Below are 27,921 nucleotides of genomic sequence, written 5' to 3' on the forward strand. Positions count from 1 at the left end.
CATTTTCTAGTACACGACCTGCTAAAACCAATGATGTTGTTCAAAAGTACAACTCCTCAAGCAAAAAATAAGCCCCACATGGCCATATTGACGGAAAAATAAAAATGTTATGGCTCTGGGAAGGAGGGGAGTGAAAAACGAACACGGAAAAATGGAAAATCCCAAGGTCATGAAGGGGTTAATAAAGGCTGCTGTGGCCAATGTATTCAAACCCGCAGTGTTTGTCTTTATTATTTGTCAGGGTAAGGTGAGAAGTTAGTGGGGGGAAGGCAGATAGGGGAAGGGGGTTTTGGTTGGGTGCAGGCTGAAGTCAGCCATTCCTACAGACCACAATGACTCGTAATAAAGCTGTGGGTTTCCCAACCCAAGTGTACAGCCCTATATGTGTCTATGATGCTGTAAATTTGGGTGCAGAGACCTGCAGTCAGGCGGGGTGTTGCTGCCCATACACGGACCAAAAAGAGTCCTCAAGCCATCATACCGCAAACTTTCTCCACTATGGATTTCACATTTGTTACATGCAAATTTTGATCTGGATTTCACCCTGTGTACTGCAGTGCACCCCTGCCAATGCCATCCGCCATCCGCCATCCTGCTGCAAATTATAATTATTTATTTTTGGATACGGAGGACAATTTCAGACTTTTTCTATACGACCCCATAATTTCTTTGTAAGCCCAAGTCCACTTTTATGTTGTACTTGAATTATTTTTATAGTGAAGCAGTAGGGTGTGTCCCTATTGTTCCCTTCCCAGGACTCTTCTCACTAATTGCCGTATGACACCATGAATGCTTTACACAATCACACACTTCCCACAAATCTGCTGATGCACAAATTCGACCCCCCCTTTTTGACTTGCACAAACCATTTCTTGCCAGGCTTTGTCTAGAGATCACAGAGTTTCTTCATACATATTGGCTTTAATATTTTTTTAACAGTATGGTTTCCTTTACACAGTATTTTTTTTCCAACTTGTAATAAAAAAGCTATGATTTTCGGACATTTTCTCATGCATTTTTTTTTTGGGGGGTGGGGGTGGCGGTGCGGGGGTGTGAGGGGATTTTTTTTTCATTTATATGAGCTCTATAAGACAACACAGGAACAAAAAAACAGACCTAAAACAACCATTAGACTTAAAAAAAAAATGCAACAAAAATGTGGCAAAAAAGCCCACTGCAATCGTCTCATATTTTCCTATTGATTTAACAACCAATATTTTTTACAGAGTTGTTCGGTTTAAAACGACAAGTCTGCAGTCAGTCTGTGACTGCAGACTTGTGAATCCTCACATCGTGCGCACTGCGTTCTGTGAAGATTCTCCAGAGTCAAAGTTTTTGCGCCATGTAAAGCTGCTCAAACAATTTTAGCAATGTTTTCACGCCAGTTTCAACCATTTTGCTGGGGTGGGACAGGGACGTGATTGGGACAAAAGGTCACAGCTCTTTATGAATCAGGAGCCTCTTCAAGGGAATCTGTCAGCAGGTTCTTGTTGTGTAATCTAAGAGCATCATGATGTAGAAGCAGAGACCCCCGATTCCAGCGATGTGTCACTTACTGAGCTGTTGCTTCATTACAATCAGTGTTTTATTGACAGGAGATTATCACAAGTGGACTTTTTCTCTCATGCAACGTAGTCGTCCTGCTTTGTGTAAGAACCACGAGAAATTTTCAAGTATGGAAGAAGGCCGATTCCAGCAGCTAACTAGGAACGGGTTCTTTACAGTTAGAGCAGCCAGACTGTAGTATGCCTGACTGCAAGAGGTAGTGACAGCAGAACCTATATCGGCATTTTAAAAAGGACTGAAGGCTTTTCTCAAAACAAATGGCACTTTGGGTTATCAATAATCTAGCAGTAGAAAAGGCATAACTGGTGGAGAAAGTCTGAACTTGATAGGTTGGGGAAAAAAAATAGTTCTATGTAACTAAATTAACAATTTTAAAACCTTTAATATTTTATGCCCTTAAACCATATAGTCATGCCTCAAAAAACCATTGACGTTGGCATCGTTTTTCAAACATCCTTTTATTTTGATTAGATGCTAGAATGCTCCAAAGTTTAGAAGCTATTGTTCTTTTTTCTTTTAAGGATATTTACAAAACCTTTTTTGTGAAATAATACAATGCAAATTAACATTTTTTTTTTTTCTCAAAATGTTATTTAAGCTCCAAATTTTTCATTGTTGGGATGGACCCAGGGTGGAGCAACGTGACTCTGATGTCCTGTTCTTGCCCTGGTGCAATGACATCACCAGATTGGTCTGCCCCTGCTTTTCCGCAGCTTGCAGGTGGATTCGCCAGGATCCAGGGTTAGGTTAGTGTATGAGTTTTTCTTATTTTAATAGCACTTATGGGGCCATCATACATTGCAGGAGGGCTACAGTGAGGGCCATTATACAGCAAGAGGACTACTGTGGGGGTCATTCGTGTGGGTGCATTGTATACACACTGTGAAATTACGGTCATTGCTAGATTTCTGCCCAGAGGGGTGCTGGTACAGCAGGGCTGGAAGCACTTGGACTCCCTCTTCTCTCAGTCTACACGACTCTTTATGTAATGCTGTCTGCCAAATTATGGTGGGGTGGGACTATCTCAGATATAATTGGGGTGGGGATGATAGAATACTAGAATGTTAGAGTTAGAAGGGACCTACCGGGCCATCATGTCCAACCCCCTGCTCAATGCAGGATTCACTAAACCATCTCATACTGATGACTGTCCAGTCTCTGTTTGAAGACTTCCATTGAAGGAGAACTCACCATCTCTTATGGCAGCCTGTTCCACTCATTGATCACCCTCAGGCTGCCATCACACTAGCAGTATTTGGTCAGTATTTTACCTCAGTATTTGTCAGCCAAAGCCAGGAGAGGACCATACAAAGGAAAAGTATAATAGAAACACATCACCACTTCTGTATTTATCACCCACTCCTGGTTTTGGCTTACAGATACTGAGGTAAAATACTGACTGTGTGACGGCAGCCTAACTGTCAAAAAGTTTTGTCTAATATGTAATCTGTATCTTCTCCCTTTCAGTTTCATTCCATTGCTTCTCATGTTTACATGTACAAATGAGAATAATGATGATCCCTCTACACTGTTGCATCCCTTCAGATATTAAGTCTCCTCCTTAGCCTTCTTTTTTGCAAGCTGTGAGGACACAAGTGGGAGGTTTGAGTTACTTTTTTATTTTATGTATACATTTAATTGTTCTATTTCTTCTAAACTTTTTGTTTTCTTTTTTTTAGGCATCTTAAACTTTTGTGCCAATAACTACCTTGGTTTCTCCAGTCACCCTGAGGTCATTCGTGCTGGACATGAGGCCCTGCATAGTTATGGCGCTGGGTTAAGCTCCGTTAGGTTTATCTGTGGCACCCAGGTGAGTGCATTGAATGAAAATATCCTTTTTGTATCAGTAAGGTTCCTTTTACTTTGTTTTTTTTTTGTCCGGTGGTGAGAGATGGGATGGATATGTTGAAGCTATTACAAAGGAAAATGGTTCATGGTGAGCAACCAATCCTGAATTCATTCTCCAAGAAATCGCTTAGTAATTTTTTTTTCTGTTTTTATCCTTTTAGTATTGTACAAATCACTTTGATCTGGTGCTGAATGCAAACTTCAAAATTCTGCTACAAAAGTGGTAGTCATCCTTCACTTTACTACAACTTTTTTTAGAACATTGATAGATGGAGAAAAAAAAAAATCTCCATTTCCGAGATTTTGTCACTTTGAGATGAAATACATTCCATAGAGACGGAACCCCCCCCTCCTTTATTTTAATGGATCTGTTTTTAATCCATATCTTGTGTGTGTGTGTGATTTTACATATATATATATATATATATATATATATATATATATATATATATATATATATATATATATATATATATATATATATATATATCTCTACTATATAATTGTCTAAGGGTCACTTCCATCTGTCCTTCTGTCTGTCACGGATATTCATTGGTCGCGGCCTCTGTCTGTCATTGAAATCCAAGTCGCTGATTGGTCGCGACAAAATGGCCATGACCAATCAGCGACGGGCACAGTCCGGAGGCAAAATGGCCGCTCCTTCCTCCCCGCAGTCAGTGCCCGCTCCATAATCCCCTCCAGTCAGCGCTCACACAGGGTTAATGGCAGCGGTAACGGCCCGCGTTATGCCGCGGGTAACCCACTCCGTTACCGCTGCTATTAACCTTGTGTGACCAACTTTTGACTATTGATGCTGCCTATGCCGCAACCAATTAGCGAAGCGTGGTTCAAATCCCGTGCCAATTCGCGGCCGGACTGCGCCTGTCGCTGATTGTTCGCAGCTGGCCATGTAGTAAATAGCACAGCCCACGGAGTATATAGCACAGCCCACGGAGTATATAGCACAGCCCACGGAGTATATAGCACAGCCCACGGAGTATATAGCACAGCCACGGAGTATATAGCACAGCCACTGAGTATATAGCACAGCCCACATAGCATATAACACAGCCACATAGTATATAACAGCCCACGCACGTAGTGTATAACACAGGCCACGTAGTGTATAACACAGGCCACGTAGTGTATAACACAGGCCACGTAGTGTATAACACAGGCCACGCAGTGTATAGCACAGCCCACGCAGTACATTGCACAGCCCACGCAGTACATTGCACAGCCCACGCAGTACATTGCACAGCCCACGCAGTACATTGCACAGCCCACGCAGTATATAGCACAGCCCACGCAGTATATAGCACAGCCCACGCAGTATATAGCACAGCCCACGCAGTATATAGCACAGCCCACGTAGTATATAGCACAGCCCACGTAGTATATAGCACAGCCCACGTAGTATATAGCACAGCCCACGTAGTATATTGCACAGCCCACGTATTATATTGCACAGCCCACTCAAGAGTGCATTGCGGTGTCGCGAGATGATGTAGTGGTCTCGCTAGACCGCTACGTCATCATCTCGCGAGATCGCAGCATGGACCAGTTACCGGAGCGTCGCGAGCGGGAAAGGCCTGTTGTCGATCCGGGGGCTGACAGACGGTGAGTATATAACGATTTTTTACCCTTCGCCACGACAGCACCCCACATGAGAGAGAGGGATCTGCCCCATAGGAACAGGAAACCTACAGAATAAAAGGAGGCGGTCCCCTCTCCTCCTCAGTTTAGGTTTCTATGGGAATCCGGAGTACCTGCAGCAAGAGGATTCCTGGGCCATGCACCCGTCTGCGTCGGTGTCTGTGGGAACGGCAGGGGCTGCGGTTCCAGAGGCAGCGGCGGGGGAGCCACTGTTTGCAGCCTCCCCCCTCGTCTGATCAATCGCCATGGTCCGGGGCCGGTGCCGCTGGTCCGCCCGGCTCCATGAGGACTCGCGCGCTCAGCGGCCGGCTTTTTATCCAGCAGCCGCCGCATGGTGAGAAGGAGCGGCGCGTCTAACCCGGAAGTCGCTGGAGCACTTCCGGGTTGGGTCCGGGGAGGCAGGAGATTCGGCGCCACATTTAAAAGTGCAGCACTAGCGTCGGCCGGTGTGTGTAAGTATGGCTTCACCGGCCGATGTAGCGCACTTGCCTGCAACAGAGCGTTCTCCCAGCAAGGAGACAAGCGCCAGGAGCAGCACTAAAAGTGGGGATCGACCTCAGGAAAAGCGATCTGCCACCAAACAGAGGAATCTTTTATCAAAGAATCCGCCTCCAGAACCGGTACCTGTCAGCTTCACTGGGTGAGTTTTTAAAAAGTCTCTTCCCATATGCTGATATATGTTCCTCCTGTATCCCCTTCCTCTAGACTAAGAAAAGGACACATAAATCCAAACACAAAGAATGTGCCTTATGTTCGCAACCCCTCCCGGACTCATATACAAAGAGATTATGCTCAGAATGCATTATACTGACCTTATGGCAGGAGAATGTAATGACTCCGTCTGACGTTAGAGCCATAATCCGTGAAGAGATGCAGGGTTTGGCGCATACAAGTAGCACCAGTACCCGCCAACCAAGCAGGTCCCAATCCCCAGCAAGCTCGGAGTCAGAGGTGATACATAGATCCTCAGAGGAAGATGAAACTCAGCCGAGTTCATCCGAAAATGAAGGGGGACTTTTTCTACCCAATAGCAGCGTTGACAACTTAGTAAAAGCTGTTAGAAGTACGATGGGGTGCCCAGACGAGAAGGGAAAAAAGTCAGCTCAAGAAATTATGTTTGCGGGGTTAGGACAAAAAAAGCGTAGATCCTTCCCCGTCATACCCACAATTAAAGAACTAGTCAAAAAGGAGTGGGAAAAACAGCATACAAGAGGATTCTTACCATCGTCCGCTAAGAGACGCTATCCCTTCAGCGATGAAGAGCTAAATTCTTGGTCAAAAGTACCAAAAGTTGATGCTGCAGTAGCCTCAACTTCCAAGCAATCGGTCTTACCTGTTGAAGACTTGGGGACTCTAACTGACCCGTTAGACCGAAAGGCAGAAGCATTACTTAAAAGATCATGGGAGGCTAACACGGGGGCATTCAGGCCAGCTATTTCTGGTACCTGCACTGCAAGGTCGCTGCTAGTATGGACGGAGCAGCTGGAGGAACAAATTAGAGGTGGAGCTTCGAGAAATACAATCCTATCGAAAATCCCTCTAAGGGTACCGTCACACATTGAAATTTTCATCGCTGCGACGGCACGATCCGTGACGTCGCAGCGATCGTATGAATATCGCTCCAGCGTCGTAGACTGCGGTCACACGTTGCAATCACGGCGCTGGAGCGATGCCGAAGTCCCCGGGTAACCAGGGTAAACATCGGGTAACTAAGCGCAGGGCCGCGCTTAGTAACCCGATGTTTACCCTGGTTACCAGCGTAAACGTAAAAAAACAAACAGTACATACTCACCCGTCGGTGTCCTTCAGGTCCCTTGCCGTCTGCTTCCTGCTCTGAGTGCAGCCGTACAGTGAGAGCAGATCGCAGCACCGCTGTGATCTGCTCTCACTTTCCGGCCGGCACTCAGAGCAGGAAGCAGACGGCAAGGGACCTGAAGGACACCGACGGGTGAGCATGTACGGTTTGTTTTTTTACGTTTACGCTTGTAACCAGGGTAAACATCGGGTTACTAAGCGCGGCCCTGCGCTTAGTTACCCGATGTTTACCCTGGTTACAAGCGAAGACATCGCTGGATCGCTGTCACACACAACGATCCAGCGATGTCAGCGGGTGATCAAGCGACGAAAGAAAGTTCCATACGATCTGCTACGACGTACGATTCTCAGCAGGGTCCCTGATCGCTGCTGCGTGTCAGACACTGCGATATCGTAACGATATCGCTAGAACGTCACGAATCGTAACGTCGTAGCGATGGAAATTTCAATGTGTGACGGTACCCTAATGAAAGAGGCAGTAGCATTCCTAGCTGATGCCTCTGTAGATTCGCTACGCCTAGCAGCCAGGTCAGCCGGCCTAGTGAACACAGCCCGGCGAGCACTCTGGTTAAAAAACTGGAAAGGGGACGCACAGGCCAAAGCAAAACTTTGTGCGATCCCCTGCCAGGGTGAGTTCCTGTTTGGGAAAACACTGGATGAGCTCTTAAATAAAGCAGGAGAGCGGAAGAAGGGCTTCCCTAACCAATATCTTCCATCTTACAGGAGAGCCTTCAGAAGACGCCCCTTTACCAGGAACAAACCTACTGAGCAAAGGGAGCGCTGGGAAACAAAGGACCCAAAACAAAAAGGTGCTCTGTTTACCGGATCCTATAACCCAAAACGTAGCAAGTACCGCTTACTATGAAGTGGGCGGTAGATTAAAATATTTCTTTTCCAAATGGGAGCGAATAACATCTAGCCATTGGATTCTGGACATTATTAAATATGGGATAAAACTAGAGTTTGAGAGAATCCCTTGGGATTCCTTTATAATAACATCTCCAGGGGGACGAGAACAACAAAAAGCTCTAGAATCCGAGATCCTATCTCTTCTATCTAAAAATGTATTGATAGAGGTTCCCCGAGATCAAGAGGGAAGGGGATTCTATTCCCCTTTTGTTTTTGATCAATAAACCAGATGGTTCATTTAGAACCATCATAAATCTCAAAAGATGAAATTCCTTTTTGCTTTTACTTTCAAAATGGAATCTATTAGTTCTGCCATCAAACTTTTATTCCCTAGGTGTGTCATGGCCGGGATAGACCTAAAAGATGCCTACTATCATCTTCCCATACATACCGAACACCAGCAGTACCTAAAAGTAGCAGTCATCCTGGAGGGACAGGAGTTGGGCTGGATCGTCAACTTCGAAAAGTCCAGACTGAACCCAGAGACCATTCAAATATTTCTAGGGATCCAGCTAGACTCCGTAAGTCAAAAAAGCTTCCTCCCGCATTCAAAAAAAGTAACCATTCAGTCAAAGGTGTCAAAGGCAATAGAAAATCCCCACATGACACTAAGAAAAGCTTATCCGCATCTCTGCTTCAGGAAAATGGCCGCCGCGATCTCCATCTGCGCACGCGCGGCATCCCGCGGCCATTTTCCTGAAGCCCCGGGCAGCAGAGCGCTCGATCTGCGCATGCGCGGCCACAGGAAGATGGCCGCCCCCACCAATCACCAGGGGAATAGCGCAGATCGCGCTCTTTTCCCTCCCCTGTGCAGTGGATTCTGGACTTAGGCATGCGCACACCACTACGCCACCAACGGAAAACTAAGCAAGATCTGGGGGAAGACACCACGCCCATCTGACCAGACCAGCCTGATTGACAGGCGAAAACGACTACTTTGGTAACGTATTTCGGCAGCATAGGTGGGGAATCGGGGTCCACAAAATACACTATTGTAATGCACAGCTCAGGCCCCATTTAACAGTATTTTTATCTCATACGGAAAAAACGGGGTGACAGGTGCCCTTTAAATCATTTTCTTCCACAGATCCAAGGAGCACATATAAGAGTTTTCTCGGACAATTCCACCACAGTGGCCTATGTAAACCGTCAGGGTGGTACACGGTCAGGAAGTCTGATGACCATAGCAGGAGAGATCTTCCAATTGGCAGAGACTCATCTTGCATCCCTAACTGCCCTACATATCAGAGGGGTAGAAAATACCAAAGCAGACTACCTCAGTCGAAACAGGCTATGCCAGGGAGAATTGACCCTAAACAGAGACATATTCAGAGCAATAACAAGATCATGGGGTATACCTCAAATAGATCTGTTTGCCACAAGAAGCAACAGACAGTTAAAAAGATTCGCTTCTCTGAACTTCAAGGATCATCCAGACATGTTGGACTCTCTCCACCATCCTTGGAAGTTCAAACTGGCGTACGCCTTTCCTCCAATGTCTCTGATTCCGCTAGTGATCAGGAAGATCAGGAGGGAACAAGCAAGGGTAATCCTCATCGCACCCTTTTGGCCAAAGAGACCATGGTTCTCTTGTCTCCAGAGCATGTGTCTATGCGACCCGTGGATTCTTCCATCAGACAAGGAACTGCTGTTCCAGGGGCCCTTCTTCCACCCGCAAGTGAAAGGGCTTCACTTGACGGAGTGGAATTTGAGCGGCAGTTACTAAGTTCAAGGGGATTTTCAGAACAACTAGTAAACACCCTGCTACTAAGTAGGAAAAGATCTACCACCCTAATATATAGTAGGGTATGGAAAAAATTCTTATATACAATACCATTCACTAGACAAGTTCCAGTGACACCTATTCTAGAGTTCCTACAAAAAGGCAGAGAATTAGGATTATCAGTAAACACCTTGAGAGTCCAGGTCTCAGCATTAGGAGCCCTATATGGATGTAATATAGCAGCTGATAGATGGGTCTCCAGATTTATTAAATCTTGTGAGCGAAGTAATCCGGTCCATATTCCCCGTCTACCTCCATGGGATTTAAATTTAGTACTAGAATCCTTAACTGGCTCCCCGTTTGAACCACTAGATTCCATACCTCTAAATGTTCTAACGTATAAAGTAGCCCTATTGGTAGCCCTAACCTCAGCTAGGAGGGTTAGTGACATCCAGGCCCTATCAGTAGACCCACCTTTCTTGCTAGTATTTCAAGATCGAATAGTCCTAAAACCTGATCCCTCATACCTCCCTAAGGTAGCATCCACCTATCACAGATCTCAGGAAATATTTCTCCCTTCCTTTTTTGATTCTCCTGTAACCCCAGAACAACATAAATTCCACGCCTTAGATGTCAGAAGAGCCATCCTGACTTATATAGAAAGGTCTCAGACATGGAGGCAGAGTAGGGCTCTGTTTATCTCCTTTCAGGGCCGCAAGAAAGGACATGGGGTTACAAGAGCTACCATATCTCGGTGGATCAGAGAAGCAATCTGTTTGGCCTATACGTCAAAGGGTGAAGTTCCTCCAGTGTGCATAAAGGCACATTCAACACGAGCCATGGCTTCCTCCTGGGCGGGACAGGCGGATGTACCAATCCATTTGATATGTAAGGCCGCAACTTGGTCTACACCTTCTACCTTCTACAACCATTATAGACTTGATCTATCCACATCTTCTGATCTAACCTTTGGTAGAGCTGTTCTTAGTACAGTAATCCCACCCAGATAATGACTCTCTGAAAATCTCTCATGTGGGGTGCTGTCGTGGCGAAGGGTAAAAAGCCGGATTACTTACCGGTAATGCTATTTTAATGAGTCCACGACAGCACCCATTTACAACCCTCCCTGATTATACACAGCTCTTTCTTTTAAGTTCACAAATAATGGTTGTATAGAGTTTAAGAAATTGATGTTGCTGAATAAGAATTAATATTAAAGCTTTTGCGGTTCCCTTTTTATACTCTGTAAACTAAACTGAGGAGGAGAGGGGACCGCCTCCTTTTATTCTGTAGGTTTCCTGTTCCTATGGGGCGGATCCCTCTCTCTCATGTGGGGTGCTGTCGTGGACTCATTAAAAGAGCATTACCGGTAAGTAATCCGGCTTTTTATTTTTTTTAATTATTTTTAACGTTCGATTGTTTTACTATTCATGCTGCATAGGCAGCATGAATAGTAAAAAGTTGGTCACACAGGGTTAATAGCAGCAGCAACGGAGTGCATAGTGCAGCGCCCCAGAGTCCTGGTCGTTGCAGTGATGTCGCTCTGCCACTAAGGGGAGTGATGTTATGTCTGATTGCACTAAAGGAGTTCACCTGACTAGGTATCACAGACACACTGCACCTCACACTCCGGCCACCAGGGGGGTGGTTCTATCTAGTAGGCCACTCCTCACGCTCTGGTAAAACTGGGGGTTGGACAGGAAGTCAGGAAGAACGTAGCTGGGAAGAGCTAGAGAGAGGACCGGTCAGGGGTGGGATCCTGGCAGCGTCCTAGAAAAAGACAAGATCGTTACGGAGTTGTGCCTGTGCCTTACAGCGGCAGACTCCTAAGAAAGGACAAGAAGCGAGGTGTATTGTGGAGGAGTGAGGAAAGGAGATACAGCAAAAAGGAGACAATACCAGAAGGAGTCGTGCCCCAAGATCAGCAACATCCTTCTGAGGCGCGTAGCCGGTGGCCGGAACGCCGAGAAAGTAAGAGACTCCACACATTACTTTAGACCACGGCCGGGCAGTTAACGATAGGTTGGCTGTCTCATCATTACACCTAACGAAGACAACGGAGGCAAACTGTGGGAGAGAGGAGTCTCTAGGGTCCCTATAAAATAGCTCCAGGCCTACCCCGTCATACGGGTGCGTCCCATCCATATCATCTGGGGGACGGAGAGCAAGAGAGAGAAAGACCAGAAATATACACGACAGTTGTGAGGACTATCCCGTGGTGCTCAGCAGGGAAGTACTACAACACACAGGCGCTAGAAGGTAGACACTGATTTCCGCCTGCAAAGAGAACTCTGGATGTGCCTTCGGACTGGCCGGTCTCAGCCAGCCCTGTTAACAATACTCCGGATTGCGGACCCTGAAGCCTTCAGTAAAGAGGTAAAGAGACTGCAACCCTGTGTCCTCGTTATTCACCGCGATCTGCACCACCACCTACACCTTTCATTGGACGCCCCTTAGCAGGGTCACGGACCGAGTCTAGCCACCGTGACAACCCCAGAACTGAGACAGAGAGGCCCGGTACCGAGTACCCCGCAGCCCTGCATCTGGGGGCGCTCCAATTACACCGCGGCATAACGCGGTCCATTACCGCTGCCATTAACCCTGTGTGAGGGCAGACTGGAGGGGAGTATGGAGGGGGCACTGACTGCGGGGAGGAAGGAGCGGCCATTTTGCCTCCGGACTGTGCCCGTCGCTGATTGGTCGTGGCTGTTTTACCACGACCAATCGGCGACTTGGATTACATGACAGACAGAGGCCGCGACCAATAAATATCCGTGACAGACAGACAGACGGACGGAAGTGACCCTTAGACAATTATATAGTAGATATACATACGGTACATACATACATACATACATACATACATTTTTCAAAGTTTCTATCAATTGGTCAGTGATAAACCGCGACACTGGGATGATCCATCCACATTGTTTTTATTTTTATTTTATAGACTCATTCACTTGGATGGGAAAATTTGGTCCACAGAGCAGATCAGAAACTGTCATGTCTCAGTTGTTGTTGTTTTTTTTTTCTTGTTTTATTCTATCAGACATCAAAAAGGGGAAAAAAAAGTTGAAGGTGAAAATGTACAAAAATGGGGATGTAGTGTAAAAAAAAAAAAAGCCCCCATTCGCACATCCATGCAGCCTCGGACTGGCCCACAGGAATACAGGAGAATCCTCCGGTGGGCCCCTGTGCAGGAGTGGCCACCACACTTTAGTATGAGCAGCACTTGGCACAATACACTGGAATCATTGTATACAGACACAGGCGGCATCTTACTAATTTACCAATCTACCCGCTCATTGTTATATAAATCTGTGAGTGAGGATAATGTCACATTTGCATGTGGATAAAAAGTTGGGCCCAGGAGTTGGTTACTGGTGGACCCCTGGCACCCCAGTCCGACACTGCATCCATGTTTGGCATATTTGTCCTATTTGTGTTTTTCACGGATAACACAGGTACCCATTATAGTCTAGACATACAGTTGGACATTTTTTGTATTTATTTACATTTTAAGGACTGATGGTCCACAAAAAAAAAACAAACCCTGTCCCAATTTGGTCGTATTCGCAGACCAAGAGTACACATGCATATGAATGGGTCCGTGGTGTAAAGGACAGCACGCAGATGTGTGATGAAATCCATGGCCGGGTGCTCTCTACTTTGTCTTATGTGTGTTGCCTTCATTCCCCAGAACATACACAAAAGCCTTGAGGAGAAGATTGCGCGGTTCCACCAAAGAGAAGATGCCATCTTGTATATCAGCTGTTTTGACGCCAACGCTGGCCTATTTGAGGTGAGTGATTGCAGTAGGAATCTGGTTTTCATCATGCGCTTCCCAGTGGATATAATCGCTTTTTGGTTTTGTTCACATGATGCTGATTCTCTGGGTGGACCAATGGCACCTTGAAGTACCAATAAAGTGGATAAGATTTGAGCAGATCTCATCTATGTGCCGTGGGGAAAAATCAGTGCAGAAATTGCCCGGCTGCTTCATGCAATGTGTATGGCGCTGATGGACGTAGCAGCAGAGCGCTGTACCTCTTCCATTTATCGATATTCAAGCCCCTGGTTAAGATTTTTTTAACTTCTGGTTGTGTTGACATAAGGATATTATTGGTTATGCGGTATTTTATTTTTTCTTTCCTCTTCTTCTCCAGGCCATGCTGACCCCTGAAGATGCCGTGCTATCAGACGAGCTGAACCATGCCTCCATCATAGATGGCATTCGCCTCTGCAAGGCCAATAAGTACCGGTATAGACACATGGACTTGGAGGATCTAGAGGCCAAACTGAAAGAAGCGCAGGTAGCAATGCTATCCGGCCACCTGAGTAGCCCATGGCTGTAGCCGTGTGCCATATACGATCATTAGTGAGGCTTTTGCTAATCCTCGAACACTACAATGCTGTGATCCTCGTCACTTAATTTTGCAGAGAAACTGCTGTTTTCCCAGACTGCCTGGTCAGTACGATGGTCCGCCTGGTCCTGCAAATAAAACGGCTGCTTCTCTGCAAGGGTAAATGATTGGGCAGGAAACGGCAGAAAGATCACAGCGGCTCAGGACTATGTGTGAACACAGCTGAAACATGGCGTCAGTGAAAATCTCATAGTTTGTTGTTCGCTGAATCTTTTATGATGGCCTAAAAATTAGGCATCTTCTAGTCCTTACCAGTCACAGCTAGTACATATAATACCGCCATGCAGCGTCCATGCAATAATGCAGCACAGTGGTTAGTTCACCTTATTCATTGTGGGATGACTCTGGAAACAAGTATCTGGTGTTTTGGTGATGGATAATACTATGTTTTGTCACAAACTACTTACTATTTTATTTAATTTATCGGATGACTATAATCGTGACGGTTAGTTTTTACCAATCGCCTGGTGATCGGTGAGGCTCCCAGATTTCAGTGCTTCATAAATCATTCAGTTATCACCTATTTGGATAGGTAATAATTAACTATTCTCATAACTAATTCATGGGAATCTGTCATCAGATTTTTGCTACTCCATCTGAGAGTAGCATGATGTAGGGGCAGAGACCCTGATTCCATTCATGTGTCACTTAATGAGCTGCTTGCTGAAGTTTTGATAAAATCCCTGTTTTATATGATGCAGATCTCTGAGCAATGAACTCTGTATTACCCTACCCTCACCACTGATTGGCAGCTTTCTGCCTATGCACAGTGTACAAAGAAAGCTGAAATCCATTGGTGCAGGCAGAGCTATACAAAGCTTATGAATATAGAGAACTACCTGGCAGCAGGTTTACTAGTCCTCAAGTGATAATAACCTGCTAATAAGTCAGTGAGTTATTCAAACTGCAGCAAGCAGCACAGTAAGTAGCACATTACAGGAATCAGGGTCTCTGTCTCTACATTCTACTACTCTCGGATTAGGTCGCAGATTTTCTTTAAGAGACAGCTCCTCTCTGTGGTATAATTAGACACTTGTAGAGTACAAATTGCCTCTTCAGAGAAAAAGAGGACTTGAACTTTATAGCGCCACCTGTTGGAAGTACACTTGTAGAGGGCAGCTAGAATTAGGGGGAAGTAATTATTGCTATGAGGACAGCATTATTGATGCCGACCGACTCGGTGTGTGAAAAAAACAAAACAAATTGCAGCATGCATGATTTGAATCTGGAAATCGGATGTGACTCCCCTATTCAAGTTTATGGGTGCAAGAAAAAAAAACAGATGCCACACAGTATACAGCCGATTTTTACAGATACATTGCAATTCTATAACATACAGTTATATGAAAAAGTTTGGGCACCCCTATTAATCTTAAGCTTAATGTTTTATAAAAATTGTTTTTTTTGCAACAGCTATTTCATATATCTAATAACTGTTGGACACAGTAATGTTTCAGCCTTGAGATGAGGTTTATTGTACTAACAGAAAATGTGCAATTTGCATTCAAACAAAATTTGACAGGTGCATAAGTATGGGCACCTCACCAGAAAAGTGACATTGATATTTAATAGATCCTCCTTTTTGCAAAAATAACAGCCTCTAGTCGCTTCCTGTAGCTTTTAATGAGTTCCTGGATCCTGGATGAAGGTATTTTTGACCATTCTTCTTTACAAAACAATTCCAGTTCAGTTACGTTTGATGGTCACCGAGCATGGAGAGCCCTCTTCAAATGATCCCACAGATGTTCAATGATATTCAGGTCTGGGGACTGGGATGGCCATTCCAAAACAGTGTAATTGTTCCTCTGCATGAATGCCTGAGTAGATTTGGAGCGGTGTTTTGGATCATTGTCTTGCTGAAAGATCCATCCCCTGCGTAACTTCAACTTTGTCACTGATTCGTGAACATTATTGTCAAGAATCTGCTGATACTGAGAGGAATCCATGCGTCCCTCAACTTTAACAAGATTCCCGGTGCCGGCATTGGCCACACAGCCCCAAAGCATGATGGAACCTCCACCAAATTTTACTGTGGGTAGCAAGTGTTTTTCTTGGAATGCTGTGTTTTTTTGCCGCCATGCATAACGCCTTTTTGTATGACCAAACAACTCAATCTTGGTTTCATCAGTCCACAGGACCTTCTTCCAAAAAGAAATTGGCTTCTCCAAATGTGCTTTTGCATACCTCAGCTGACTCTGTGGCGTGCTTGCAGAAACAGCTTCTTTCGCATCACTCTCCCATACAGCTTCTCCTTGTGCAAAGTGCGTTGTATAGTTGACCGATGCACAGTGACACCATCTGCAGCAAGTTGATGCTGCAGCTCTCTGGAGGTGGTCTGAGGATTGTCCTTGACTGATCTCACCATTCTTCTTCTCTGCCTTTCTGATGTTTTTCTTGGCCTGCCACTTCTGGCCTTAACAAGAACTGTACCTGTGTTCTTCCATTTCCTTACTATGTTCCTCACAGTGGAAATTGACAGGTTAAATCTCTGAGACAGCTTTTTGTATCCTTCCCCTGAACAACTATGTTGAATAATCTTTGTTTTCAGATCATTTGACAGTTGTTTTGAGGAGCCCATGATGCCACTCTTAGGAGGAGATTCAAACAGGAGAACAACGTGCAAGTGGCCACTTTAAGTAGCTTTTCTCATGATTGCATACACCTGGCTATGAAGTTCAAAGCTCAATGAGGTGACAAAACCAAAAAAAGTGCTTTAGTAAGGGTATGTTTCCACGGTCAGGATGGCCGGCGGTATCGTCGCAGCGGCGAAGCCGCTCGGCGCTAAGCCCCGCCCCCTTTCTGGGACGCGATCATGCCGGATGTGTTAACTCTTCACATCCGGGATGATCGCTCTCTCCCATAGCACCCTGTGATATGCCTTGCAGGGACGCTGCGTCCCCGCAAGGTGTACGGACATGCTGCGATCTGAAAAGACGCGCAGCATGTCCGGAGTCGCAGGGCCGCCGCGTGCGGGTTTCCACGCATAGTGGAGACGGGATTTCATAAAATCCCCTCCACTATGCTGGAACATCTGGACACTGCTTGTTTGACGCTGCAGCTCTGCGCAGCGTCAAACAAGCAGCGTTTCCTGACCGTGGAAACATACCCTAAGTCAGTAAAAAGTAGGTAGGAGTATTTAAAACAAGAAAATAAGGGTGCCCATACTTATGCACCTGTCAAATTTTGTTTGAATGCAGATTGCACATTTTCTGTTAGTACAATAAACCTCATTTCAAGGCAGAAACATTACTGTGTCCAACAGTTATTAGATATATGAAACTGAAATAGCTGTTGCAAAAAAAAAACATTTTTATAAAACATTAACCCTAAGATTAATAGGGGTGCCCAAACTTTTTCATATAACTGTATGAAACAGAAAACTGGTTCTGTAAATGATTAATAACTGCTGCTTTAAAAAAAAAAAAACAGGCTGCACAGGGATGGACGACAAGTGACAACAATTCATCTTGTTTATCTGGATGTAATTCTGAAGAATTTTTTTATACTCTTGTGTGAACTTGCCCTTAATTTTATTTCTGCGTTCGGTTATGGGCAGAAATCTGCCGCGGCTTGTATAGCTGTGACTTACATTTAGCTAAGTGGTATTGCAGGGATCCATGCTGACCATTGTATCCATACTAAAATGTGGCCACATAATGGACATTTTTGCATTTTCTTTTTGATATTTTGTGATCAGTATCTGTTAACAATATAAATTAACAGTATAAAACAATACATAATATAAACAACAATATAAACAATACATAATATAAACAATAAATAACAATACATAATATAAACAATACATAATACAAACAACAATATAAACAATATATAAAATAAACAATAAATGACAATCTAAATTAACAATATAAAAATGCATAATATAAACAATATATAACTATAAATTAACAATACAAATAATACAGAATATAAACAATAACAAGACATAATATGAACAATAACTAACAATATAAATTAACGCCATCACAAATGGTGAAGTCACAGTGCAAGGTGCTGCCGCTTTATAACATGCGGACATATGCCGAGTAACTACTGCACCTATAGTTTAGGCAGGTTTCACACTTGCGTTTTGATCTGCAGCGTTTTTAAAAAAAACGCATGTGGTGAAAAAACACATGTGCAAACGCTGCGTTTTTTAGATGCATGCGTTTTTGCATGAAAAAAAAAACGCGGCGTTTTGACGCTTTTACATGCGTTTTTTTCCTGCGTTTGCGTTTTTGAAACGCGTGCAGAGAAGTGTGTGACAGCTGCCAATCATCAAAATCAACTAGAAAACCCACTATTTATAGAATTACATAGGGTTAGGATCCCTAGGGTTAGGGTTAGGGGTAGCTTTTTATTAGAAGAATGTCCTGGTCACCAGGTCACTGATAAGCCACCCCCCACCATCAAGGTGATAAAGGGATCCAAACCCTAACCCTACCCCTAACCCTAACCCTAGGGATCCAAACCCTAACCCTAACCATAACCATAACCCTTGGGATCCTAACCCTAACCATAACCCTACCCCTATCCCTAACCCTAGGGATCCAAACCCTAACCCTAACCATAACCCTAGGGATCCTAACCCTAACCCTAAGGGTTAGGATCCTAACCCTAACCCTAAGGGTTAGGATCCCTAGGGTTAGGGTTAGGGTTAGGATCCCTAGGGTTACTAGGGATCCTAACATTAGGGTTAGGGTTAGGATCCCTAGTAACCCAAGGGTTAGGGTTGGGGTTAGGGTTTTCTTGTTTTTTTGTGTTTTCTTGTGTTTTTCTATAGAAACGCATGCATTTAAAAACGCATGCAAATGCATGTGCTTAAAAACGCATGCGTTTACATAGACAGCAATACATTTTTTTGCCGCGAATAAACGCATGCGTTTTTTTTGCGGCAAAAAAACACCGCTAGAAATTACTACAGGTTGCATTTCTGCAAATAAACGCACCCGTCAAAAAACGCATGCGTTGCCGAAAACGCGTCAAAACGCATGCTAAAAAACGCATGCGTTTTTTAATGTTAAGTATAGGAAAAAAAACGCATGCGTTTTTTAGCGCTAAAACGCTGCAGATCAAAACGCAAGTGTGAAACCAGCCTTAGAAATACAATTCTCACTTTCTGGTATTTTTCAATCTAGCAATGGAAAATGCAGTTTGATCAGAGTATTAATTGAAGTAAGCATGTAATCAAGAGTTCTGCAGTCGCACGTATGCGCTGAAGTGGAGATTTCTTGCAGGAGCTCTGCTTTCAGGGTTGGTACGAATCCTTTTCTCCACGCCTTGTAGATGACCTTTTGCATTTGCAGCATGTTGTGCACTGCGGCTCTATTATAGCGGCTCCGTCCATACTTCATATTTACATAAAGCTGACTAAGCACATGGGGTCACGTACACTGGACGCTCCACGCTCAGTTCCATGTCTCTACACACTAACCTCTCATTTGTTTCCAGAAACATCGGCTGCGTCTCATAGTTACAGATGGCGTCTTCTCTATGGATGGAGATATCGCTCCTCTTCGTGAGATTTGTGACCTTGCGAAGCGATATAATGCCTTAGCATTCATCGATGAATGCCATGCCACTGGCTTTATGGGACCAAATGGACGGTAAGGCGCTGACAAAAATATGCAAAGAGCATTTCCTTGGGTTTGTTGGACATGACAATAGTGCTATTTGTGGCACATTAAAAGGGATCTGTCAACCCGGTTTTTGCTATGCAATCTCAGAGCAGTATGATCTAGAGGAAGAAACCCTGATTCCAGGGATGTATCACTTAGTAGACTGTGTTGCTGTTTCAATAAAATCAGTATTTTATCAGCAGGAGATTATCAGTACAGGACTAGTTGTCTTGAGCTCTCTAGTCAACTGTCCGCTCTTGCTGAATCGGTATGAAAAAATAATAATCGCAGACCTGCACTGCCCCATAGTATAATATTGGACCAGGTGCTATGTGATAAAACATCACACAGCACTCGGCCGTGTTATACACCAGTGTGACCCTCGCCTTAGTCTGATAGGAAGTCTTATACTTGCCCGTCGCCATCTTCACCTTCGATGAGAGCCGCTCCAGTCAGTCTGTAGCAGTTTGACCTGTCGGATCGCTGCAGCGTTTGCTGGGCAAACTGGAAGTCACTTCTCAATGTACGGTAAGTCTATGAGAGACAGAACGAGGCCAGAACAAGGTTCTCATAGACTTACACTGAGAGCTTGTGACCATGGCCTCTTACTTCCGGTCAGTCAGAAGTTGCAGTTACAAGATGGCGCTGCTGCTCCGGAATGGTGTTGATGAAAGGGGTTGACTGCGGCAGGTAGGTATAAGATTAGGGTCAGGGTCCTTTAAAAATGTAGCACCACTCCAAGGCTGAAAAAAAGAGTGGTACTTCTTGTTGCACGCAGTGTGCTGCCATATATTTTAATATTGAATCTTAAAGTGCATTACTGACACATTGACTATACTTCTAAAAAAAAAAAAAACGTATGTACATTTAGATTATTTCATCTTCAGCTTGTTTAACTGTTCACAATAAAAGTAATTTTGACCAGGGGTGCCCAAACTTTTACATGCCAGTGTGTGTGTGTGTGTGTGTGTGTACATATCAAGTGTGTGTAGTGTAGAAAAGCCAGGTAGGTTAGGGTTAAATCCTAGCTCTACATCACGGGTGGGGAATTTTTTTATTTATTTATTTTTTTCCTACCATGGGCCATTTGGATGTTTATACCATCCTTCGGGGGCTGTACAAATTGAGCGCTAACAAAGTACATCCTGGGCTGGCACTGGTGTCAGGACGTAATCTTTCATTGAACGCGTCTCGTCGCTCAGTAGTGAACACTATATGCATGTGCTCATAGAGCAAGAAGAAATTAATGGGCCGATGGCCATCAAAATACAGCTGCCGGCCCAAGTTCTGCAGTCCCCAGGAATCTGCCCAGGGCGGCGGATGAAAAGTCATCAAAGGCCATAAACGGCTCGCAGACCAGAGGTTCCCCACCCCCCTGCTCTACAGGCTCTGATTAGGGGCATTTGGCTGGCTCTGCTGTGCTAGCTGTTCACCTTAGTCAGTCAGCTGGGGAAGCTGACCACAGGGGATTGTACTGGAGCAGCAGAGAGAAGCCAGAATCTCTCTAAAAGGAGACTGCACAGGCTGTGTGCACCAAACTGCCAGTATCACTGCTTGGTATGTATGATCGCCCCATATCTTTGCTCCCATTTGCTTCCAGCACGTCCATGCTGAACTTTCCTCTCACTTTGCATCTAACTCTCTCTTCGACAACCTACAATCTGGCTTCCATCCCCACCATTCCACTGAGACTGCCCTGACCAAAATTACTAACGACTTACTTACAGCCAAAGCTAACAGACAATTCTCTATACTCCTCCTCCTAGACCTGTCCTCTGCCTTCGACAGAGTTGACCACTGCCTCCTACTACAGATCCTCTCTTCCTTTGGGGTCAAAGACCTTGCCCTATCTTGGATCTCCTCATACCTTACCAACTGCACATTTAACGTTTCCTACTCCCATACTACCTCTTCATCTCACCCCCCTCTCTGTTCATGTCCCTCAAGGCTCTGTCCTAGGACCCTTACTCTTCTCAATCTATACACTCGGCCTGGGACAACTCATAAGGTCCTATGGCTTCCACTACCATCTATATGCCGATGACACTCAGATCTACCTCTCTGGCCCAGATATCACCTCTCTGCTCTCCAGAATCCCAGAGTGTCTATCAGCCATATTCTCCTTCTTCTCCTCTCGCTTCCTCAAGCTCAATGTGGACAAATCTGAACTCATTATCTTTCCTCCATCTCGCATATCTTCCCTACCTGATCTGTCTATCAAAATAAATGAATTCACACTTTCCCTGTCCCCAAAATCCACTGCCTAGGAGTAACCCTTGACTCTGCCCTGTCCTTCAAACCGCACATCCAATCTCTCGCCACCTCCTGTCGCCTCCAGCTCAAAAATATTTCCAGAATCCATCCTTTCCTCAACCCACACTCTACCAAAATGCTCGTGCATGCCCTAGTCATCTCCCGCCTCGACTACTGCAACATACTCCTCTGTGGCCTACCTTCTAACACTCTCGCACCCCTCCAGTCCATCCTTAACTCTGCTGCCCGACTAATTAATCTCTCTCCTCGCTACACTCCTGCTTCCCCTCTTTGCAAATCCCTTCACTTGCTCCCAATTTCCCAGCGTATCCAGTTTAAACTACTAACACTGACCTACAAAGCCATCCATAACCTTTCTCCTCCATATATTTCCACACTAATCTCTCAATATCTTCCCTCACGTAATCTCCAGTCCTCCCAAGACCTCCTTCTCTCCTCCACGCTTATTTGCTCCTCACCCAATCGTCTCCAAGACTTCTCCCGAATATCCCCCATCCTCTGGAATTCTGTGCCCCAACACGTCCGGTTATCCACCACATTTGGATCCTTCAAAAGAAACCTGAAAACCCACCTCTTCAAAAAAGCTTACAGCCTGTAATGACCACACGGCCACCTCAACACCATTGAACCTACTGCAACCCTCGACCTACTGTCTCCTTCCCCATAATCCTGTAGAATGTAAGCCCGCAAGGGCAGGGTCCTCTTCCCTCTGTATCAGTCTGTCATTGTTAGTTTTGTTTACTGTAAGTGATATTTGTATTTTGATGTAACCCCTTCTCATGTACAGCACCATGGAATTAATGGTGCTATATAAATAATAAATAATAATATGATGGTGGTTTTGTGTGACCAAAATGAGACTAGCTCAGCCGTGCCTGAAGTAGCCAGGGGCTGTATTGTTTAGTTTGTGCCTGGTGGACAAGGCTAGGGATTTAATTTTAATGGTTTTGATACTGTAAAACCCGTGGAACTAAACACTATTCCATTTATGATAGAAAAACCCAGTGGCTTCGTGTTCCAAATGGTATCCGAGATTGTGAATCCCTACTATATGGAGCTGGCAGCATGCTCACTGGAGAAATTGAAGCGTGACACGGGCTGCACAGACAATAATCACTCTATCCGCTACCTCACAGCATAATGCAGGTGAGTGGGGGTCACATTGGGACCCACAAGGTACTGCGACAAGCTGGTTGAAAATATTTCAGCTGTTTCTGACTTTCTGTAAATTGCTGGTTGCGGGCTCAGTGCCTTTTGAGTCACAATGTGACCCCCATTCTCCTGCATTATGTTGTGTTATTGCAGCAGTGTAGAGTGATTTTTGGCCACATAATTGGTGCCAAAGCCGAAATTGCCGTTTAGCCCCAACCTAATATTGCAGTCCCCCTTTGGCCTTCTAAATGCCAGATCTGCTCGTCACCTCTTTATCATCATTTTATCGTTCGTGTTCTATCTAAAACCTAAGCCGTACTGTGAGTGCAGTGCGCTCTCTCCCATCAGTACATTTTCATTCACAGAAAGGCTACAAAGCAGAAATAACCTCAATTTCCGGATTGCCTAAGTTTATACGCAGTATTTTTGGTGAGTTTTTGACGCTGTGTATTTTTTGCTTCTCACAGTTCCAGCAAAGTGGATGGGGTTTATATGTCTTTGTTTGTTTTATTTTTTTTAATTCGGGTTTTGAAATCCGCAACATGTAAATTTCTCTTGTGAATACGTGGCATTTATATGCAGATTTTCCCCATATAATTGCATCAGATGCTGAAAATCTGCAGATAAAATACGATATGCCTTTATGTTTCGGAAACGTACTAAAAACATATGTTTGCTGAAGATGACTGTATCCAAGTTTTGCCAAAGCCAAAAATAAAACTGCTTTTGTTTTTAAAGACATAACACACGAAAAAGAGATGAAAATGCACCTAAAAGTAACCTACCGGTAATAATAAGTGCATAAAATCTGCAACATCAAAAACTCACCAAATACCCATCGTGGGAACACAGCCCAATATGTCCTCCCTCAAAGGACTGTGAGATAATTGTAGCAGACAGCAGCCATCTGCATCTCTGTAGACTTCCGGCATTCAGCATGAGCTGTAGTGAAGGGGAAGGATCATCTGCAATATCCAATGCAGGATAACAGCAGCGTTGCTGATGGCCGCCAGAGGCATTAGCTATTCCGGGCTTTTCCAGGTCAGCATTTACACAATAAAATAACATTTAGATGGAGCAACTACAGACTAAGAATAAACCCTGGCGGCTATGCCCAGGAGAGCTGTCATTGTGTTCTACACCCGGGCCTGGAATAATCCAACATGGCATTAGATGTTCTCAAAACTTATACTTGCCTTCTTCTGAGAAGGAAGCTTTTCAGTGGGAACATTTTACCTTTTGCCCTTCTATTTATGTAGACCACAGCCTGTATACAAGTCACATCCATACCCCGATAGCCACCCAGGACGCTGCTGTAGGGTCAAGTGAAGCTGAGGACCCCAGCTCAAGTACTTCATGAGATTCCCAATGTCCACTGAGCAAACAGGTTCTCGCCATACAGGGGTGTCCTAGTTTGAACAGCCACAAGGAGAAGTCCACATATTGAAGCATTGATACGTTATCTTCACTTTTTACTCATCCATCCTTTCTCATTGACAGGGGCACAGATGAGCTTTTGGGTGTCATGGACCAGGTGACAATTGTAAACTCCACTCTTGGGAAAGCGCTCGGTGGAGCTGCAGGTCAGCACTCCTAAATCTTCCATTTTGTCAGGAATGTACCTGTTCTATTTGTCCTTGCACATGGACAACACATTGACTGAAAGTAAGGCTATCTGCAGACGAGTGAGTGAAAAATTGCCTGAATTTCAATACTCGGCTCGGACGACTTTCAACTAATTTTCATCCATGTGCTTGTTTCTCACTTCCGTGTGTGATCAGTTTTCATAAATCTACATGGAAAAAAAATGTATATGATCAAATAATTTCCTAAGTTTATAATAGAAAAGTGTATTTTTGTAAAAATCAGATGTTACACCGATGTTCTGCGAGGGATCTGTTTTTTACTTTTTACACACCCATAGACTTGAATGGGTGAATCTCATCTGATCTACACAAGAAAGTGGTGTATGCTGCAATTCTTTGTCCACATGGACAGTCAAGCCGAGAGAAGAATCAACCAACTGAACAGCCCTATTGAATAGCATTGGTCAGTATGCGGTCTGATGAAAAAGCACAGGTCCGATACGCTCGTCTGTATGAGCCCTAAAGCTGAGCGGACATCCTAAAGTCTGCTGGATGTTCTGATATCAGCTTATTAGCCATGGACTTTTCCCATCTGCCCAATTACATAACCATGTGCATGGATAGCCTTGTCCTTTCAGGTTGTATACCAATCCATTTTATTTAGGTTAATTCTCAGTTTGTAGTTTACATACCATCAATATCTTTGTCCAATCTTCTGTAACATACAGCTTTATCCTTCCAGGTGGTTATACAACTGGACCAAAGCCTTTAATTGACCTGCTACGTCAACGCTCACGACCTTACCTATTCTCGAATACTCTTCCTCCCGCTGTGATTGGCAGCGCCTCCAAAGCACTAGACCTCTTGATGGAAAGTAATGAAATTGCACAATCTATGGCTGCAAAAACTACACGGTAAGGACATAGCTTTGGAGAAATTATGGCTACAGGTAGAACATATAGCCACTGTAATAGGAATAGCCTTTTAAAGTTTTGGCAACGGACTGAAAAATGACTGTTGCTTACAAGGCACTTGGTCAATTGGAAGGGGCATTTTTTTTTCTTTGCTAGCCTTTAATTATATATATATATATATATTTATTATGTAAAAAGTTATTATATATATATATATATATATATATATATATATATATATATATATATATATATATTATTATCTATTTATTATGTAAAAAAGTTATTATATATGTATATCTCTATCTATATATATATATATATATATATATATCATTGTGCACAAACGTAAGGCAAATGTCTAGAACATAATGGGTTCTTTATATCTTTATATGTATATATGTGTCCCTCTGCCCTGGCTAAATCTAACTGGGGACCTTTAATTCTCAATTCTCATAATATCGTAATATGCCCTATGGAAAAGAATTTATCTGGAATAGACAGCCCCATGCCCTTCAATTTATGACCCTGCATTAATGACCTAGAAGCCACGTGTATGTTGAAGAGCTATCCGTCTTATCACCCCATTTTTCATGGTTTTATTTCATGCAGATTGATATGTGTGTAAAGATGTTCTTGGTTTCCCTTCACAAGCATTGTGCTAAAGCTTCAATATCCATTGCTCCATATTTCTGCTTTTGGATGTTGGTGCAGGTGACCTACTAGAGTCACCAGAATGTCTTATTTTTTTTACGGCTTCATGGGGTCAGGCATTCCTTTACTTCTAACTTTTTAGACTGTTAATTACAATATGACTCTGTCAGTGCCTAATTCTGCTTTTTAGGTTCCGTACCAAGATGACGGCTGCAGGCTTCACCATTTCTGGGAAGGATCATCCAATCTGTCCAGTAATGCTTGGTGATGCCAGACTGGCTTCATCTATGGCGGATGAGATGTTAGATAGAGGTTAGTGACATTGGTAGCAATAAACCTAGTGGGCATGGTGACGGGTCCGGCTCACAGGGCAGTTTCAAGCCAGGGCAGTTTCAAGCAAGTTTTTAATGTACACTTTTGCCATCAGAGTAGATGTAAAACAATTGAGGAGTATAAAAGAAAAACTTGTGTCCTCTCTTTTTGTATGTGTGAACATGACATTGTATGGATCCTTTTTTTTATTTTTTTTATTTTATTTTAGAATTTGTAACGTAACACTTTGCTATGTGGAGATGATGCATACTATATAAAAGAAAAATGTCAGCAGTTTCATTGATATTTAATATGAAAGCAGTATTATATAGGGGCAGACAGCTTGGTTCCAGGGATGTCACTTGCCTAGTAGCTTGCTGTAGTTTAAATACAATCAGTGTTTTATCAGCAGAAGATTATCATTATAGGACTAGGCGTCAAGTGCCAGGTAGTCGAGCTAATCTGAGTAACTCCACCGCCACCACAGATTAGCAGCTTGCTGATGTTGAGCATTGTACAAAGCAAGCTGCCGATCAGGAGTGTGGGCTGTTTGGGTATACATTTCGTATATTCTAAATGCAAAAGTCTGGGTTTTTCTATATACAAGGAGAGTCAATTAAAGAATTAGGTCCTTAAGACTCGTGTGACCTTTTCTTAAATACGGACCATGTGCAGAAGATCCAGCCATCAGGACATGATATGGTGGACAAGCGACTGCCCAGAATGTCACCCAGTCCTATGTGCCATCACTATACCCAGTAAGGTATAGTAAATGTACTTCTCCTGAGTTTTTTTTATTTTTTTTTTACCCTTTAGGCATTTATGTCATCGGATTTAGCTTCCCAGTGGTCCCTAAGGGGAAAGCTCGCATCCGTGTCCAGATTTCTGCAGCTCACAGTGACGAGGACATTGACAATTGCGTGCAGGCATTTACAGAGGTGGGCCGCAAATTTGGGGTTGTGCCCTAAGGACCAAAGAACATCCCTGACCAACTCAACTGTGATGTTATCTAGAAAGAAGTTACTGTGTGCAGAAGAACAAGATTTGATGAAAAAGCTTTATATGCCATTTTGTGACTCTGTGCCAAAGCAAACAGTGCCTCAATAGCCAAATCTCTCTCCAACACCTCGTACATGTGTAGCTCCCTGCAGCAGAGCGCCATGCAGTTTGACCTAGGAGTCATTTGGCAAGTCATTACTATCATAGTGACCTCAATAAAAGCAGATCTGCTCTATGACGTGTGTTTTAATGGTTTTTGAATTTATAATGTGATCTTTACATGTTTTATTTAATTGCTCCAAACCTGTCCGAGCTGTTCTAGAATAACGCAGGGTGTGTCCTCTCACTCATTGTACGCCAACCGCTTGTCTACTGACTCACAGCAACTATTCGCATGGGGGAAACCTTTTGAGGGCTTCTCCACTTAGAAACAGTGTTTTTATTTAAAGGAATCTTTCACCAGATTTT

General features: G+C 44.0%; 1 protein-coding gene across 1 annotated transcript in view; it reads left to right on the top strand.

Annotated features, from left to right (window-relative positions):
• Positions 1 to 27,691, top strand: part of GCAT (glycine C-acetyltransferase) — a 32,484-nt gene extending 4,793 nt beyond the window's left edge. The window contains exons 2-9 of the mRNA XM_077277431.1: positions 3,246 to 3,376; positions 13,218 to 13,319; positions 13,684 to 13,830; positions 19,396 to 19,550; positions 24,489 to 24,571; positions 25,317 to 25,488; positions 26,333 to 26,454; positions 27,271 to 27,691. Coding sequence (XP_077133546.1) covers positions 3,246 to 3,376; positions 13,218 to 13,319; positions 13,684 to 13,830; positions 19,396 to 19,550; positions 24,489 to 24,571; positions 25,317 to 25,488; positions 26,333 to 26,454; positions 27,271 to 27,422 — 1,064 coding nt within the window. The 3' untranslated portion in view covers positions 27,423 to 27,691. The remainder of the gene's footprint in view (positions 1 to 3,245; positions 3,377 to 13,217; positions 13,320 to 13,683; positions 13,831 to 19,395; positions 19,551 to 24,488; positions 24,572 to 25,316; positions 25,489 to 26,332; positions 26,455 to 27,270) is intronic.
• Positions 27,692 to 27,921: the final 230 nt, after the last annotated feature.

This window comes from Ranitomeya variabilis, chromosome 8 (assembly GCF_051348905.1).
Source record: "Ranitomeya variabilis isolate aRanVar5 chromosome 8, aRanVar5.hap1, whole genome shotgun sequence".
NCBI lineage: Eukaryota > Metazoa > Chordata > Amphibia > Anura > Dendrobatidae > Ranitomeya > Ranitomeya variabilis.